At 54.0% G+C, this 18,221-nt stretch overlaps 1 protein-coding gene across 1 annotated transcript in view; it reads left to right on the top strand.

The window, feature by feature from the left end:
- The window catches only part of PIK3C2B (phosphatidylinositol-4-phosphate 3-kinase catalytic subunit type 2 beta), a 58,231-nt gene that overhangs the window by 20,672 nt on the left and 19,338 nt on the right, over nt 1-18,221 (top strand). Inside the window, exons 3-15 of the mRNA XM_068538467.1 lie at nt 2,491-2,591; nt 3,180-3,322; nt 3,538-3,658; nt 6,620-6,731; nt 6,883-6,962; nt 7,350-7,413; nt 8,891-9,037; nt 9,678-9,711; nt 10,556-10,751; nt 11,838-11,960; nt 15,395-15,562; nt 16,120-16,231; nt 17,388-17,530. Of these exons, the coding sequence (XP_068394568.1) occupies nt 2,491-2,591; nt 3,180-3,322; nt 3,538-3,658; nt 6,620-6,731; nt 6,883-6,962; nt 7,350-7,413; nt 8,891-9,037; nt 9,678-9,711; nt 10,556-10,751; nt 11,838-11,960; nt 15,395-15,562; nt 16,120-16,231; nt 17,388-17,530 (1,544 nt within the window). The remainder of the gene's footprint in view (nt 1-2,490; nt 2,592-3,179; nt 3,323-3,537; nt 3,659-6,619; nt 6,732-6,882; nt 6,963-7,349; nt 7,414-8,890; nt 9,038-9,677; nt 9,712-10,555; nt 10,752-11,837; nt 11,961-15,394; nt 15,563-16,119; nt 16,232-17,387; nt 17,531-18,221) is intronic.

Raw genomic sequence — 18,221 nt, 5'->3', positions numbered from 1 at the left:
GTAAGTATACAATTCAGTGGCATTAAGTACATTCACACCGTTGTTCAGTCCTCACCATCATCCATCTCTTTTCACAGTGAAAATGTTAAGAAAAAGTATGCAGTATGACAGTAATTATTTCACTTTTATCAGTATATAGTATAAAATAGCAAACTCTCTGCACAGAAGCATGGCGTAGGTTCCAGGACAGCTTTGATCTTTTTCTGGTTTAAAAAGTGTCAGCAACATCTCCATGGGCGGGACCTGAAGCCTGCTTTGTGTTTTGCACTTGGAAACCCTGGCCCCAGGGGGAGTCGAGAGGCACCCCTGTGGCTGATGACTTCTGTCCTAACAGCTTTCCACCTCATTCCCTCCCTGTTTCCTCCTTATTCATTGTCTAAGGGACACTGGGGCGTTCCCACCTTGTGTCCCAGCAGTTGGGATCCTTCACAACTCTGGAAAAGCCAGGTGGGCCTTCCTTCCTGTGCTTCGGCTAAGAGAGTCCCCCAGAGCAGAGGCAGCTCCTGGGTTAAGTCACAGCTCTAGAGCGCAGGGCTTTTTAAAGGCCTTGCTCTGAGAGGTGGGGCTGTTCCTGCTATTTATAGGGACAGGGAGATTCTGTTCTGCACAGCTGGGCCTGCTTGCGCAGAGGCAGGCCACCCTGGTAGGTGGTCACCTCTGTGGCTCCCTCTCCTGCTTCCCCCCAACTCCCTCACCCTTCCCCCATCCCCTGTGTGTTATCAGAATTCTGGGAGGGAGCTTGGTCCAGAGTCTCCTTGAAGAAGCTAGGGCAAAGCAAAAAGCCCTTGCCAGTTCTTAGGGGGAAATGCGGCCTTGGTCTTCCCCACCCCAGCTTGGTGCAGGGGCTTATCCCACTGGGAGGGGGAGCCCCTCGGGCTCTCGACCCATACCACCGCCCCGCCTTCGCCGGGCTTCCAGCCGGAGGGACCCACCTTATCCCAGGCCTGTGGAGCCAGCTAAGGAAATGGTTGGCTCCAAATGCCAGCCTGGTACCCCTGCTGCCAGCCTCTGCCCCGCAGATGCCCCCAGCCAGCATCGGGCGATGCCATCAGGGCCTGTCAGCAGGGCAAACGTAAGTGGCTTTTGTTTTCTTATGGAGCCAGTGAGTGGTACTGAAAGGCATGAAAATGGCCCTCAGTCGCCACTCTGTTCTCTACCCTCCTTGCCTTCCCCTCCTCTCGCTGTCTCTCTGTCTCTGTCTGTCTCTGTCGCTCTCTCTATCGCTCTCACTTTTGTGGGTTAGTTGCTGACAGTGGTACTATTGTTTTGACTGGGACACAGGCATGAACTTGGCAGAGCCAGGGCCTCCCATGCCAACTGCCCCCACGGCTACCCTCCCCTCTCTGCACCCCCTCCATGCTCACCCAGGGGAGCAAGGCCAATGAGAGAGGGTCACTCAGAGGAAACAATCTGGATATTCAAATGAGGAGCTCAGTTGCTGCCATCTGCCCCGAGGGGCGGGGAGGACAGGAGAATAGCCAGGGGGAGGCTGAGAGGTGAGGCGTTGCGTGTGTGCAGACTGTCTCCCCGGAAGTATCCGCCTTTACCGGATGCAGGCCGGCACTCCGTCAGAGCTGTCCGCTTCATTCCCTTGCGGTGGCCCCCCTGGTGGCTCTGGGCAGGCCGGCCGAAACCTGCCAGGCACCAGCTCCTCCTCCCCACGGCTGTGCTGCAGGCCTTGTTCGAGGGCTGCTTTAGAACTCCTCATGGGGGACTGAAAACAGCTCTGTGGTGGGAGACAGTTTGAGGTCTTGTCTGTGAGAATCCCCACCAGCACACACATGTTCTTGGACAGGAAGTGGGGCCCAGGCAGGCTTCCTGACATTCCAGCTGTTGGGGACCAGAAGACTTGGGAGCCAGGAGGAGCTAAGCCTTCTACCCGGTTCTTTCCTGCCCAGAAAGCTGCTTTGGCGCTTTCTTCCTCCAGTAGTACTGACTGGGAAGGCACGTGTGTCTTGAATCATTGCCTCCATTCACGGTCTCTCGGTCTCTCTCTGAGTTGGGTCCCTGGGGCTTACTGTGGATGTTGAAGCTTTGCCCAGGGCTCAGCTTCCCTGGGGACTGCTTGGGCAACCCACTTGCTCTGGCCTCAGTGGTGGGACGGGGAAGAACAGCTGTCTGCTCAGCTCCCCGCCACGCCTCTGGGAGCATCCCCCAGAAAGCCAGCCCCACGGCCCAGCGTGCCGGGAACCACCTGACCTGCAGGGTTGAGCTTATTAGACACTGGCCTCTCGGGAAGGAGGTTTGGCCACACTCATGTCCATCCCACCCAGGCTTCCAGACTCAGCTAAGGCGTCAAGTACTCTTCCAACTTGGCTCTTGGTCTCCCAGGACGGCAGATAAATATATTCCTGGATTTCCCACATTTTTTTTATGCCCCTTTCACTGGAAAGTCTTTACACGTAGAGTTTAAGAGTTTAGGCCTAGGAGCCTGTGGGAAGGGGATGGCATGAGGGAAAAGGCACTGAGTAAGTTGTTCTTCTCTTAAAGGTGGGCTCCCGGCCCCACGCTGTTGCCAATGGCCATGAGTTGTTTGAGGTCTCAGAGGAGAGAGATGAGGAAATTGCTGCCTTCTGCCACATGCTGGATATGTAAGAGTTAACGACTGGGGGGTTGGGGAGGGTTGTGGGCGCTGGGGAGGAGAGTCACCCCTTTCAGAACTTTCTAGGGAGGAAGAAGAGCCATATTTAATACATCTCAATTTACAACTACGGGATGCTTCCTGCAGCCGGTATTTGCAGGCTTTTTGGAATCTGAGAAGTTTCACAGTTTGGACAAAATTCAGGAAACCTCGATCTAACAGTCAAATTGTTCCGATCACTTCAGGCTCTGTTGCCTTTAGGAACAAACACACCCCAGATGGAGATAAGAGTGTAATCTTATCTGGAGCTAAAAGAGAAAGGAAATGGAAGATTTTTCCATGGAAAGCTGTGTGGTTTTAAAACCATCCTTAATGTTCCGCTCAGCTTGGGAAACACTTTGCAACTGTAACAGGTGTATCAAGAACAGGCTTTGCCCCAGCTGCTTCCCCCCTGCCCCCACCCTGGCCCACAGACCCACGGGCTGAGTGGGGATGGAGGGGTCCTTGGGCCTCAGGACGGGAGGTCCCAGCAGGCCTCTTGTTGACCATTGTCTTCTGAAGGCACAGCGACGGTCCTTCTCCCTCTCTTCCTGCACAGCCTCCGATCTGGCTCTGACTCCCTCACTGGGTATGTCTGGAGCACTGTCACCCCAAGCCCGGAGCGCCTTGGGGATGCGGCTAACCTGAAGGTGACCGTGTTGTGTGACAGCCTGCGGGAGCCGCTCACTTTTACCTGCAGCTGTAAGTTAGTGGGGAGTCGGTGTGAGCATCCCTAAAGGTGGGGCAGGGGTGACGGTGTTTTGACGATGTGGGGTCTTTTGCCGTTGATCCCCAACCCCAAACTGTGTGTCTGCCTGCTTCATCTGGTTGTTGATGGCTCTGGGGGAGGGGATCAGGATGAGCCCCGCCTGCCCCAGTGCCCCCCCTCATTGCTTCCCCTGCCTCACCCTTTGCAGGTTCCTCCACTGTAGACTTGCTCATCTACCAGACCCTGTGCTATACCCATGATGAGCTGAGGGGTGTTGATGTGGGTGACTTCGTGCTAAAGCCCTGTGGGCTGGAGGAATTCCTGCAGAAGTGAGTGCCCTGGTGGGGACAAGCGGGCAGGAAGTGGCACCTGCCTTCTAGGTAGTAGGATTATGAGGGGCCTTCACCGGGGTGGTGCTGGGCTCGAGGCCTGGGGCTGGCAGCTCCCTGCCAACCCCACAGCCAGGACTCCTGCTTTCTGGGCATACTGTCAGCCACGTCGTACTTGCCCCAGGAGCTCGATCTTCCAGCGGGATTGGCTGGCTTCCTGAGCCAAATCTGCTGCGGAAAGAGCTTGCAACTGGGATTAGGCAAAGACTGAGTTGTATCTGCTTGCAGACTTCTGCGTGTGGAGGGGTGTGTGTATGGGGGCGGGGGAACTGTGTGGGGTAGCTTCTCCCGCCCTAGATTATGTGTGGGGTCTTTATGGCCAAGGGCAGGAGGAGGACTGGGCAGAAGCGCCCTGTGGAAATAGCGGTGAAAATCACAGTTGCTCTCTCCTCCCCCTTCCCCTGCCGACAAGCCTTTCCCCCGCTGGCGTGTGCAGCTGGTTATCCTCCTTAGCAAAGGCTCGCCTCCAGCTCCTGTACATCCAGTGCCCTCTGCAGGGAGCAGCCTCCCTGGAAAGTCTGATGTGGACCGGTGGCAGCAATCCCCTCTCCACTGCCTTGGGACTCTGGGGTGCTGGGGTGGTGGGAAGGGGGATTGTACCCCTCAGGTGGTACAGCTGTGTGGCAGGCTGTAGAGTCAGCCAGAGGGCAGCGGATAAGGAAATAAAGAGAGCTGCGTTCCGCCCTCAGCTTCCAGTTGCCTACTGCCCACTACTACTGGCCACTTGGTGAAGCAGATCTTGGGAGTGGGGAAGGAGAGGCCGGCATCTCAGGTCTGAGGAGTGCGCGATGAGGGCCACCACTTGCTCTTTCTCTTATATGCAGGTCTAGATGCAAGGATGGTTGATCTATGGCTAGAGCTGTTCTTGGCTGGTTTCTTTAACCTTAGGGATATTGTGGGCCCTTCCTGGCCTCTGTGCCCTCAACTGGAAAACTGAGAGAAAAGAAGGGGGCAGGGCCCTACATGGCACAACTCCAGGCAGCACAGTTCAAATGTGTATCGCTCTCCCCTAGAGGAATAGAAGGGGCCCCAGACTCAGGGGCTCCTGGCGAAGAGCACCTGCCACTGTTGTAAGGGAGCAAGGGGCACAGTGGGTCACATCAGCACAGCTGGTTTGGGTTCCAGCTGCCACTTGCTAGTTGTGGAGCTCTGACCCTCAGCTTCTTCTGTAAAATGTAGCAAGGGTTAAATATGCGAATGACCCAATGAGCAATCAGTAAATATTCCCAGGGAAGGACCAGTCCAAAGAGAGGATGCGGATTAGATGGATACTGTCATTTCCCTTGCAGCCCCCTAGTCCTTGAGCCCCCAAGTCCAGAGGTGGTAGATAAGCCGTCAGCTTCTGACATCTTGCCAAGACCCAGGTGGAGTGTTCCAGGCGAGGTGGAGAAGGATTTTTGGTCCTAGGGTCATGCCTCTCCCACTCTAACTTGAATGCACACAGAGGAAGGCCTTCCACAGAGAAGGTCAAGCAAGTCCCCGGAGGACCTGTGTCCATCACTCTTGGTCCAGGAGCCCCCTCCTCCGCCAAGGCTCTTCTCTTCCCTCCCATGCAACAGAAAAGCCCAGACCCCTGAGCACAAGATAGCTGCCTTGGGTGGGGGTGGAAAGGACCCTCTGGGAGTTCCAGAAAGCTGCTAGCTCCCAAGGAGGCCCTGTGTTTCCTACCCTTGCTTAGAAAAGGGGCTGACGGCCGAGGGGGAGTGGCAGGTCCAGGATGCAGGCTGCTCTCAGATAAGAACCTTGAGACAGTCCCCGGGGAGGATTGGGTTTCCTGCCACCTCCCCCACCCCCGACACACTCTTCCTTCCTCCCGGGGCACTCCCACCAGCCCCACCCCACAGCCCAGCCTCTCCCACCCCCAGGTTTTGGCTGCAGCTCAGTCTTAGCAGGTTGGGGTCGAAATCAGAGGCTTGGCACCTCCGGATGTGGAAAACCCACTTACGTCCTAGCTGGACTGGACTGGCCTCCGGCCCAGGCACCTCTGTCGGCTTCTGCACAGAGCCCTATGCTTTGCTCCTCTCCTCTCCATTTCTGGCCTAGATTCCCAGCTCTGCTGAGGAAGGAAGTCCCTTTCCGGCTTCTGTTACCCAGCTGCTGGGACATGGCCCAGGCCTGCAGTGCTGGCCTGCAGGTGGGACTCAGCCTGCCCCTTCTCCTCGGCTTCCTTTCTGACTAAGGTGTGATCTGGAGGGAGGAAGGGGCTGGATCACCGAGGGACTCCCTAAGCCCCCTTCTCTGAAACTTGGGGTGGGGGGGGCGGGGGTCTCACCTGAGCAGTGGGAATAGCATGCTGGTAGTCTGTAGAGATTTACATTGTTATTCACGATCGCAGGACCCACAGAGGGAGGTGAGAAGCAGAACTTTGATGAGTTGGGGATAATAGACCTGGAATCTTGGTGGGTTTGGTTGGTTGGTCTCAGCACCCAGTTGGTAATGGTGGGGGATGTGAGACTTAGGATCACAGTGTTGGGGGGAGAGTGTCACCCATTGAGCTCCACACCCGAGCCTGAGCACAGGCTGGCTTCTGTCGTGTCCTATGTACCAATGCCAAGAGGATGGGGTTTAAACACTGCCCCTGAGGAATCTCTCTGTTCCCCACTCCCTCCAGAAGTTCCCACCCCTAAAGTGAACCAGTGATAATGGTAATAAATACCCTAGGAAAGTCATTGTTTGTACAGACCAAGGGTTAAATGTAATAGGTGGCATTTCTTTAGACAGACCTCTGTTTCTTTCCCCAAGCTCTACCATGACATCTCCCAAGAGCTAAGGTGGGGGTACATCACAGGTATACTCCCCCTTCCTCCTGTTTCTCTCTCCCTGAGGCTAAGGTATGCATTTCCCTTGAAAGTCCCAGTGAGTTCCCAGAATGCTAACGGCCTTGTCCCCCTGTCCCACCAGCAAGCACGCCCTGGGCAGCCACGAGTATATTCAATACTGTCGAAAGTTTGACATCGACATTCGGCTACAGCTGGTGGAGCAGAAAGCTGTACGCGGTGACCTGGCCCGGACGGTTCGTGTGTGGTGGGGAGGCTGATGGCTGCATAGGGATGGGGAGGTAGTGGGCAGAGGGTGATATGGAATACATTGGGTGGACATGCGGTAGGAGCACTGAGCTGTGATACAGGCACCACCCTTCTCTGAATAGGGCACTTCTCACACAGGTGAATGATGACCAGAGCCCCTCCACCTTGAACTACCTCATCCATCTGCAAGAGAGGCCAGTCAAGCAGACCATCAGCAGGTGAGAGTGGGTACCATCTTGGATGTGGCCCAAGCAGGAACCATGAGGGCACCCTAGCAGATACCCTTGCTTGCCTTTATGCCAGGGCTGGGGGTTCTTGCAGGTGTTGGGGATGGGGCCCAAGAGTCTTAGCGGAGAAGATCCCCACTTCAGGGTATGCTACATCTCTTCCCTCTAGTACTTTGCCACATTCTCCAGGTAAAAGGTGGCCAACTAGAAAGGACTTGCCAGCCTTCAGTCTTCATGGGACATAAGGGAAGAGTGGGAACCCCTTTAAACCAGAGTCTGATTCCTGAGCTGCGGAGAAGGAGGGAGAGGATGGGTCTTCCAGTACACTGGGTCTGTTCTGACATCTTCTATGACCTTTCCCTGTCCCCAACTCCCCAGGCAGGCCCTGAGTCTTCTGTTTGACACTTACCACAATGAGGTGGATGCCTTCCTGTTGGCTGATGTGAGTACAAATTCTGGGGCTGGCCCAGCTGCCCAAATCTCCACCCTTCCTCTCCTCCAGTCCTCCTGGGATCAGCTAACACTAAAGGGATCTGGAGTAGATACTGAAAATCTATTAGCAGAGCACTTTTTTTCATTCCCCTAGCACGTGGGCAAACCAAGACTGCCAGCTCTTGGGCAGCTGGCAAGTGTGTATAGAAGGGTTCTGCTCCTCTGTAGAAGTAGGTCAGGAACCATGCCCTGATCCTATCTCTGGAGTAGGGCATCTTCAGAGCTAAGGGACATAGAGTTGTCGCCCCGCTGCTGAACTTGAATGTGCACTGGAGTGTGCATCCTGTGAGCAAGGCCCAGGAACCTCTGATTTGAGAGGTTCTGAGGTGCTGGTGTCACAGGTGGAAAACCGTCAGGAGGTGGAGGGTTCCCAAGGTAGGGAAGGGCCAGGACTCTCCTTACTTGGATTCACATGGAGTTTTAAGCCTCAAAACCATGAGAATTAACATTTGCTCCACATGTCGTGAAGCTGAAGAAAATCAGACAGTGATCTTCAAAAACAATCCCTGTCTCACTGATGCTGTTATAGCGGTCATCCTTTTGGGAGAGTTCAGCTTTGTATCTAGCTCAGCCCTCCACCGACTACCAGAATCCCTTCTCTAGCAGCCTCTGCTTGAAAATTTACTGTGATGAGAGGGGAGTTCTCTGAACACCTGTTTTTGCACTATTCTGGCCCTCTGTTAATGGCTACTGTGGATGGAGAAGCATAAGAATCGTCTTAGCCTTCAGGGAGCTTGTGTTCCTGCCAGAAAAATGGAATAGTAACGTAAAGCTATTAGTAGACAGGACAGGTTGGTAATGAGTTAATCAGGGGCTCTTGGAGAGTGATAGAGAGGGGGACTGTCCAGGGAAGGCTTTGGGAAGGAGGGTGGAGTTTAGCTGGTCCGTGATTTGCATTTACTTAGGTAATCAGGGTAGGACAGGTAAGGGGATTCCAAATGAGAAAACTGCAGAGCCAAAGTGCAGAGAGGGCAGGGCATGGCCATGGTCTGAGATGAGACCTATCTGGACATTCTTGACAGTAGTAGGAGAAATAAGGCTGCGTGGGCAAGTGGGCCCTCCGTGTGATCTCTTTGGTCCCCCTGCTAGTCCCTGTGGATTGATTTTATTAAAACTGCATGTCTCTGGGGGAGACCCTGCATGTGTTTGTATAGTATAAGCAGACTGTAGTGGACAGAGGGAGGCTGGGAATAAGAGGAGGTGCAGGCAGGATGGCTGAAAGCGCTGGGGAACGTGGGCTTGGCTCCTTTAATTCAGCAGGAGCTGTGTGTGGTTCACTAATGCTGGATGTTTGAAAATCAAGCATGGATTCCACTGGTTACTCCTGAGGGTCATGAGCCGCTACTCCTCCCGGCCCATTCCTTCAACACTGTGGGTGCTGGAGGCTGAGTGCTAGCCTGCCAGCCTCACTGTGCCGCCTCCCACAGGGGGACTTTCCACTGAAGGCCGACAGGGTGGTCCAGTCCGTCAAGGCCATCTGCAACGCCCTAGCCGCTGTGGAAACCCCTGAGATCACCAACGCTCTCAACCAGCTGCCCCCCTGCCCTTCCCGAATGAAGCCTAAAATTCAGAAGGTAACGGGGCCCAGAGCACTAGCGTGGGGAAGGAGGAGAGGAATATTCCCCGGACACTAGGTGACTAGGTGTCTATTTACTAAAAGGCTCTTCTCTCAACCTCCATCTTTTATGTTTGAACATTTAGTCACAGAGTTTTTGGGAAATGGATGCCAAGTCTGTCACCTCTTCCTGAGGATGAGAGTGGGCTAGGATCTGCCCCCAGGACTGATTGCCGGGATCCCAGGCCAGCAAAGGCTTTGTTCACAGTCACTGAGGCACTGCCTGGCAGTTTTCGCACCCAGCAGGGTGCAAGACCAAAATCTGCCCCGAGCTGGGGATTTGGGACTCCGCAGTGGGGGCTGTGTGCTGTGCAGACGGGGCCAGCCAGCACGATAGGTGCTGTGATCTGTAGTGGGGTGGCCTGAGGGCTGGCGTGTTTCATTTGGGTGGACACGATGATTTTATCCTTGGTCTGGTTCACTGTCCATCACACGAATCTGGTACAAACTGTTACTCTATCCTCCCTGGGGAGCCTCTGCTCCTCAAATTTCGGTCCAGTCTGGTCCAGGTGAGCACAGCTGTGAAAAGCCCTTCTTCCAGCCGTGATGGAAAAGGCCATGGCCCTGAAGCTCCCCTCCCTCTCCTTTTTCCCCAATAGGATCCCACCGTCTTGGCTGTGAGGGAAAACCGAGGTAAGGGAGCTGCTCTCTTCATCCAGAAGGGGCAGCTGAAAACTGCAGTCTCTGCCCAGATTCCTTTTTCTCCCTGGCCCCATTGATTTATGGGTCCAGGTCTGCCTCTGTGTGTGTATGTGTGTATGTGTTTTCCTATATGAGGCATGGACGCAGCTGGAGAGCACATTTCTTTCCACAAAATGTTTTCTTGTTATTTTTACTAGTTATTCCTGTGGTGTCCCTGGGAGATGGTGATGAGGTGGTGTAAGTGTGAGGGTAGGCGTGGTGGGACAGAGTTAGCCCTGGGTTCCAGATGGAAAAACTTTCACTTGGGTAGGTTGTGAGCTCATAACCCCTGTGGTTCCAACTTTGAAGGGGCCTGGGGAGATGGTGATGAAGAGTTTTTCCCTAGGATTCCCCCTTAAGTCTTTCAAGCAGAATGTTGCCCTACAAAGCTCATGTCTCTAGGATCCTTGGTCAGTGATTCCCAATGTTTCAGATTTCGTGGACCAAAAAGCATTATTTTGGGGACCCACATAGAATTATCAGTTTTTATTTTACTAAGCAGTGACTTCTTTTAAGTAACTGGTAACTATTATTCCCACTACTTCCTAAAAGAAAGGACATTTTGCACTAAATTAGTAGCAATACGTAAAAATAAGGACAATGCTTAAAATTGAGTATCTGTCATTTTGTGAGAAGTTCATGACACGCTCCTGCTTTTTCCTCATTTCATCACAGATGGGTGACTGGCATTTGGGGACTACTGTCCTAGGGTATCCCATCTTAGCCAGTGCCATGACAATAAGATGGGGCTTGTTGAAGCCTCACTATTCTTCCTTCTGTCCCCTTCCTTTCACAGAGAAGGTTGTGGAAGCCCTGACAGCTGCCATCTTGGACCTGGTGGAGCTGTACTGCAACACGTTCAATGCAGACTTCCAGACAGCAGTGCACGGGAGCCACAAGCATGATCTGGTCCAGGAGGCCTGCCATTTTTTTGGGTCCCTGGCCTTTACGGTCTATGCCACCCACCGCATCCCCATCATGTGGGCTACCAGGTGAGCACTGGGCTGAATGGCCTATAGGGAGCAAGCTGAGTTAGACTTCAGATGGCTTTTTCTGTCTGCATGTGACCCCACTGTCCTAAATTTAGGATCTGTGGCATTATGGTGCACTGTGGCTGAGGGGATGAGCCCACTGAGAGGGAGACAGACGTGGGCTGGGACATCCCAGAGGAGAGAGAAAAGGCAGCAGTGGTCAGATCTTGTCATTCCCTCTCAGTGATGGCTGCTTAGGCATCCCTGCCCCCTCCCATCCAAGGCCAGCTGATGGAGACGCTGCTGCTGCTGCTGCTGCTGCGACAGATGGCCCCTTCCCAGATCTGAGTGAATGCCTCACGGCCAATGACTGCACTCCCCTGCAGATGTACAGTGGGAGGGGGCGGGGAGGTGGGAGATGACCCTTTGTCTGGAGTTCCCTAGGCCTGCAAGGGTGGGTGGAGGAGGACGTTAACTTGGTAATCCTGAGCTCCTCTCAGGGTCCCCCAGCATCCCAGGCCTGGGGGAATAGGCCTTTGGCTCCACCCGACCCCCGCCCCTCTCTTCCCAGACCCCCTCCCCCTCCCTTCCCCTTCTCTCTTTGTTCCTCACTTAATGTATTCCTCTGGGCGATTGGCAGAGAACAAAGGAGGCAGCCTGGGAAACCAGGGCCTTCTCTGACCTCTTCTGTCAGGCACCTGTCACGAGCCGCAGGGACTCCCATGTGTTGGCATTCATTTCAGCATATGTCGTTTTTCATCCCCCACGCTTCTCACCTGCGCATGCGCATGTGCGCAGGCGCGCCCCCGGACACCCCATGGGCTGGAGCTGGTTCTAAGGAGGAGGCTGCATGGCTGCTTCCCAATAAAGAAGGGAGAAAAACCAAGGGCTCAGCATGGAACCTGAAACTGGGCAGAGAGATCCAGATCGAGTTGCTTTTCCCGGAGCACACTTCCGCAAATCCAATTTGGCTGTCCTGTCCCTTGACCCCATGTTCCAGTCCCACTGATCAAGAGTTTTACAGGGGAAGTGGAGTTTGGCATAGTTCGGGTGACTGAGATGAGGTCTGGGAGCTGAGTGTCCTGACCTACGCCCTTTCTCTTGTAGCTATGAAGAGTTCTACCTCTCCTGCTCCCTCAGCCATGGCGGCAAGGAGCTGTGCAGCCCCCAGCGGACCCGAAGGGTTCACTTCTCCAAGTACCTCTTCCACCTCATCATCTGGGACCAGCAGTAAGACCTCCCACCAGGCTCCAGTGCCCACTGCAGACCCTTTCAGCCTCCTGAATGCCCAGATTAAACCAGGCTCTGTCACGAACCCTAACCAAACAAGCCATTCAGACGCTTGAGACTCCACTTCCCTAACTCTTAAATGGGGACAAGTGTAATTTCTACCTCTCAAGTTGTTATGAGTTTCCAATGAGAAGTATCCATAAAGGCTTGTTGTAAACCATGAAGGACCATATAAACATTAGTTTTAATAATAATTCATTGTTTTGATCTTGTCTCCCTTAAAAGGTTAACTAGTCTGAGGGAGTCTCATCTTCTCCCTTCTTCCTAAAGTTCCCATGGAAGAGGGAGATGAGACCATGCTTTCTCCCTTATAGATCTGGAAGGGCAGGCTGCCTAGAGGGAAGACTAATGGGCTTAGAGCTATAGGAATAAGGCTCTACTTCTAGCTCTGTCTCTAGTCGTATGTTCTCTCTGGCCTCTTCGGGCCTCAGTTTCTCAAACTGTAAAATGGGGACATTTGTTTAACTCAGAGGCAGTTGTGGCACTGAAATGAGGTAAGACAGGTTATAAATATAAACATGAAAACACAAGCACAAGATAGTATTAACCACCGTTTATTAACAGTAATTTGCTGTCCGGAAGGTAGGCATCAGCCAAGCAAAACAGGAAAGAAATGGAGGCCAGGGTGCCTCGATGGTGACATTGCAGAAGTTTGTGCGCCTTGTGCCTTTTCTGTGCTGCTCCATCCTCCCTCCAGACAGTCAGGAAGCACCTTGTTTGCTCCCCGCAGCTTCACTTTCCCAGACTGACTTATCTCTGAGTCCTTACACGCAAAACAGAACTGCAAATTCAGTATTTGGAGTGCAGATTAAAGAGGTTGAGGAGGGTCCTTGGGGAGGCCAAGGATACCAAAATAGGTGGATGGAGAGTCTGTGGAAATCCTGGGAGAGGTGGGCCATTTTACAGACGGCCAACGGGAGAGGCAGACCTTTTCTCCTGTCTTCACACGTTTATGATTCTTAGAGCAATAAAGGTATAAATAAAGTCCTTTAATTAAACAACCATCAGAGCAGGAGGGACTCCTTGGAGGCTGAGGATGGCTGCATTAAATGGTTCCCGAATTTCACCATCCCCTTGGGATTCTCTGGCCTCAATTACTACGTGCTTTACAGCACTCCAGCCCAGGCAGACCGCACAATGAGCCTTAGACCCTTTCCCCACGGAGTATCAGAGGTGTGGAAGCAGCCCAGCATGTCCCACCTCAAGCTGCCTGCTCTGTGGTCTCATTCTACTCCCTGTCTGAATCTCTGCCTCAAATCCCATAGGGCTGCTATCCTTCCTAGAGCCTTGTGGAGGGTGTCATCTCAGCGCTGCCCCTCCAGATGCCCCATGGCACCTTCATGATCAAGACCAAGGCATGTGGGAGGAGGCAGTACAGTGTAGGCTTTGGGTGCCATCATCCTCTCCTTCTCACCGTAGGTGCAACCTTGGGCAGGTCATTCAACCCAAAATGGACACAGTAATAGGGCCTACCCTACAGGGTTGTTTGAGAGCAGTTAGGACATTGCAAGTAAAGTACTTGGCACAATACCTAGTACATGATAACTGCTTTCTTCTTTATCATCTTTGTTGTGTTCTGAGCTCTCTCAATTCTGGTTTCTCTGTTCCGAGTGACTGACACAGTGACTGACACATGGGGATGTTTGTGCATGAAAGTACTAATTTATATAGCTCCGTTCCAGTGCAGTAACCACAGTGTCACATAGCAAAAAACACCCAGTATATACACACATCACACAAGTGAAGCCATGTCCCCCTTTTCACTGATGAGGAAGCTGAGGCACAGAGGTGTGAGTAGTTGCCCAAGCTTGTGAGAGGGAGAACCAGGACTGGAACCGGCACATCCCAGGAACGCTGCCTGGAGGAGTCAGCCCCTGTGATGCGCTGTTGAGGAATGGGTTGCAGAAGGGAGGAAGTTCAGGGCTACAGCTAACCTACTGGTTGTCCTGACTGACCCCAGGTGAAGGTCCATGGGGGAGGCTTTAGAATACCAGATATACCCAAGGGCTGAGGAGAAGGGGCCCTTGGTTGGTTCTAGGCATTATGGTTTCAGCTAGAAAGGTTCCTCACTCTCTTTTTCTCTGGATGCCCAGCTGGAAGCCTCTTCCTGGGTGAAAAGAAAGGGATCAGGACCAGCTCCGTCTCCTCTTTGCTGTGGGATCAGCTGATTGTCTCCCTCACTGTAGCAGCATGGGGTCAGCTAACTCTCAAAATAGGCCCTGCAGCCTCGCTCTGCCACTCTAGCCAAGCCCTGGCCTGGCATGTACGCTGGCTGCTGGCGGGGTCCTAATTATAGCTGTGGGCCCCCATGGTAGAGGCAGCTGGGGCAGATCAGGGCCCTGCCAGTCTGGCGGGAAGGAGGGAGTGCCTCACTTACGTGGAGATTCCCCTGGAGGAGTGAAGGGCAGCGGTGGAGGGAGGCTGCTTGATCATGAAACTGCTAACCTTGGGGGTGGCCGCCCTGCCTCTGTGCCCTCTGGCATAAAAGCTGCTGGGCCCTGGGCTGGCCAGAAGGGTGTGACAGTATGGACTTTGGCCCAGGGACAGCTTCCCCGAAAGGTAATGTGGGTCCTCCCTCTTCCCACAGCTCCCCTCCCCTCTCCACCCACCCCACCCCAGGTCCTTATCCTGAACTTGGAGGGAGTGGCCGGGTGTGATTCAGGCGTGGGAGCACGGGAGAGACCATCTGGGTTGGGTACTGGCAAGGGCTTTGGTGTCAGTTCTCTGGGCCCTGCCAGTTTGCTTTCTCACCACCCAGGGACTTGGAGGAGCCCCTTCTTTTTATCCCTTTGGCTTTGAAAATGTTTCGGGGTGAGAACAAACATTTGTGTCCAGTGGGTTAGGAGAAGAAGGGGACACGGGAGGACAGACAGGTGGGAGGGCTGTGGGGGAGGGTGCGCTGAAGGCAGAGATCATGCTGCTGCTTCGTGGCTGCTCTCAGTTGGAAGAGGTGGGGGAGGGCTGGGGATTGTTCAATGGAGAAGGATTGTCAAAAGGAGCAACTTCTCGGTGACTCTCTGCAGAAATCCTAAAACAAGGGAAGGAGTATGGCTGACAGTATGGGGCATGTAGACACCTGAACTCTAGGTGGCTCTGGCCAAGTGAGTTCTGTCTGGTCACCGTGGGTAGCCTCAAAATCAGAGGATGTTTGTCTTACTCTACCAAGAGGCTGCAAAGACACATAGACTGTGCTCCTGCAGGCATCGAGTGGAGGTTTGGCCTGCCGTTTGGGATCTGTCCTGGTTCTGCAGGAAGGCTTACCCAGGGAGCATATCGGGAGGCCAGGTTCTCAGCCTCATCTTGACTTCCTGGGCCACCTGGCCCTGGAAGCCACAGGGGTGGCACTTCCTGATTTGGTTTCCTGTCTGCCCTAGGATCTGCTTCCCTGTGCAGGTGAACCGGTTGCCTCGGGAGACCCTGCTGTGTGCCACTCTCTATGCTCTGCCCATCCCCCCACCCGGGAGCTCCTCGGAGTCCAATAAGCAGCGGCGGGTGCCCGAAGCCCTGGGCTGGGTCACTGCTCCGCTCTTCAACTTCAGGCAGTATGTGGGCCCAGGGCAGCTTGGCCTTGGCAGGGAGGAGGGGATAGGGAGAGAGGCCTGGCTGCTGCACGGGCCAATGCCCCTTGGGCAGGTTGGCCAAGTGGGGCTCACCGGCAGAGTCCAGAGGGTCCCAGCCCTGGTGGAGAGGACCAAGGCACAGGACTGGTGGCCAGGACAATTGATGTAATCAAGAGCTACTGGGCAGGACTGGTGGGAAGGGGCATGGACATGCATGCTCAGGCAGCGTCATCTGGTCTTGTCATTGGAAGGACCTTAGAGGTCATCCAGTCGGGCTCTCTACGTCATGAAGGCATCCCTGCCACCAGGTCATCCAGACCAGGGAGGGTGTGGTTAGTTTAGGAAGGCTTCCTGGAGGGGGTGGGTTTTTCTAGGACGTGGAAGAAAGAGAAGGCCATGGTCTGTGGGGAGAATGAGAGAGAGGAGTTGGGCAGTGGCTTCAAGCAGAAAAGGCAGAGTTTTGGATAGGGGGAGCAGGAGGAGAACCATCTCCTTAGCTACTGGGTTTGTTGGCTTATCCCACCTTCCATCCTCCTTAGAGTCCTGACCTGTGGCCGGAAGCTTCTGGGCTTATGGCCAGCAACACAGGAAAGCCCCAGTACCCGTTGGAGTGCACCTAATTTCCATCAGCCAGATAGTGTCATCCTGCAGGTGAGACCCCAGCCTCTCCCTCCCACCAACACATCAGGACCACTCCAGAGTTGGCTCCATGTTTTCCCTTTGAGGTTTGGGCTGGGGCAGTAGGAGAAAGTGCAGAACTTTGCACGTGGGGTGATGAGACTGAAGCAGCTAGGTGAACATGGTGAGACCCAGAGTGGGAGGGCAAGTTCTGCGGAAGCTATGTCCCATCTCCTTGAAGTTAACTGATTTCAAGGAGCCTGAAGGCAGGGTCTGAGACCCTTGCCAACCAGGGCTCAGCTCTTCAGAGTTCCTTAAATTGAACCCTAATATTACTAATCTGAGCCATCCCCTCTTGGGGCCCATGGGGAAGCCCTCCCCACAGCCACTCAGTGCTCTAGTGGGGTGGACCCATTCTCTGGGGAAAGGAGGAGGAGCTGGTCAGGTCCAAGGTCTAGTTACCGTTCCTGGTTCCTTTTCTTGTGGTCATGAAATGCTTTGGTACGGAATATGGAATATCAAAGTGGATACAGAATGAAAGCTCCAAGAGGCAGACGTTTTTACCTGTCTTATTTACTACTCTGTGCCCAGGGCCCAGAACAATGCTCGGTACATATTAGGGTTCAATAAACATTTCTTGAATGAAAGAATGTGGAACTCCCTTTGAGGACTGGCTCCCTGAGCTCTGACATCCATTTTAGAAGGATGAACATGGCAGCAGAGAGCAAGGGAACCCAGCATTGCAGGCTTCAGAGTTGGCAGAGCTCTCACCTGGCATGTGGTCCCACTTTCCATGAGGAAAGTGCCCTCCAAGACCACACTGAAGGCTCCCCAACCTCAGCGTGGAGGCTCCCAGTGGCTCAGCCTAATGACGCTTCTGTTCAGAGTTTGGCCTGGGGCCAGTCCCCTCACCTAGATGCATCTCAGCCCAACCTCTTCCTCACTTGACCGTTTTTCTTTCTCTCTCTTTGTTTCCTTCTCATTTTTCGCTGGAAGTTATAGCTGGAAGGGACTTTAGCGATCACCAAGTCCAACAAGGTTATTTTACAGACAAAGAATCTGAGGGTAAGGGAGGGGGGAAGGGAGGCAGGAAGGCTGGTGGGTAAAAGAAGAGCTGGAGACCCAGGTAGGTGGCAGCCCCACCCAGCTTGCTGTTCTCTCTCCTCACTTCCCTGATGTCATCTCCTAGATTGACTTTCCCACCTCGGCCTTCGACATCAAGTTCACCAGCCCCGCTGGAGACAAGTTCAGCCCCCGCTATGAGTTTGGCAGCCTCCGGGAGGAAGACCAACACGTGCTTAAAAACATCATGCAGAAGGAGTCCCTGTACTGGTGAGGCCCAGGGCATCCCCCGTGTGTGACTCGGGCCTCCACTAAGTCTCTCGAGTTCTAACTGACCTTCTCTTACCTCCCAGCAGGTCCCTGTCCTCCTGCTTTGGGAGTCGAGGTGGGATAGGGTGGGCATTGCCGCCTAGGCAGGAAGTGGTGGAGAGAGGGCTCTGCAGTCCCCAGACGTTTTTCATGAGCTGACCTCAGGCAAAGTGGAGAGCTGACAGTCAGGATATTAGATCTGGGAACACCCATCCCCATGATGAGGACTTGGGCCAGAATCAGCTTGCCAAGAGGACCAGAGTTTTGCCCCACCCCCAGATAAGCTGTGTACTATTTGCTGTCCATTGGGGCAGCTGGCTGCTATGCTTACCACCCTGCCCCCACCTCCTGCCCCTTCCACACCCACAGCCTTTGCATTTCTCTGGCCCTGTCACTTTCCAAAAGGGATCAGGTGTCAAGGCAAGCTGGCAGCTGTCAGGGGTAAGCGAGTCCAAGCTGATCTCATCCTTGGGGCTGCTTCTCTCACCAGGGTTGAAGAGGCTGGAGGAGCTGGTGGGATCTGGGCTCCTCCCCGGCCTGCTCTCTCTCGTATACCTCTCTGGCTCCTGCATGGCCCTTGCATGTGGCGGTTGGGGGAAATGAGAGAGATGGGGCTCATCTCTCTCCCTCGTGTCTCACCCAGGGCAGCGAG

The sequence above is a fragment of the Eschrichtius robustus genome, chromosome 3, assembly GCF_028021215.1.
Source record: "Eschrichtius robustus isolate mEscRob2 chromosome 3, mEscRob2.pri, whole genome shotgun sequence".
Classification (NCBI taxonomy): domain Eukaryota; kingdom Metazoa; phylum Chordata; class Mammalia; order Artiodactyla; family Eschrichtiidae; genus Eschrichtius; species Eschrichtius robustus.
This window is presented reverse-complemented; position numbering and strand designations above follow the sequence as displayed.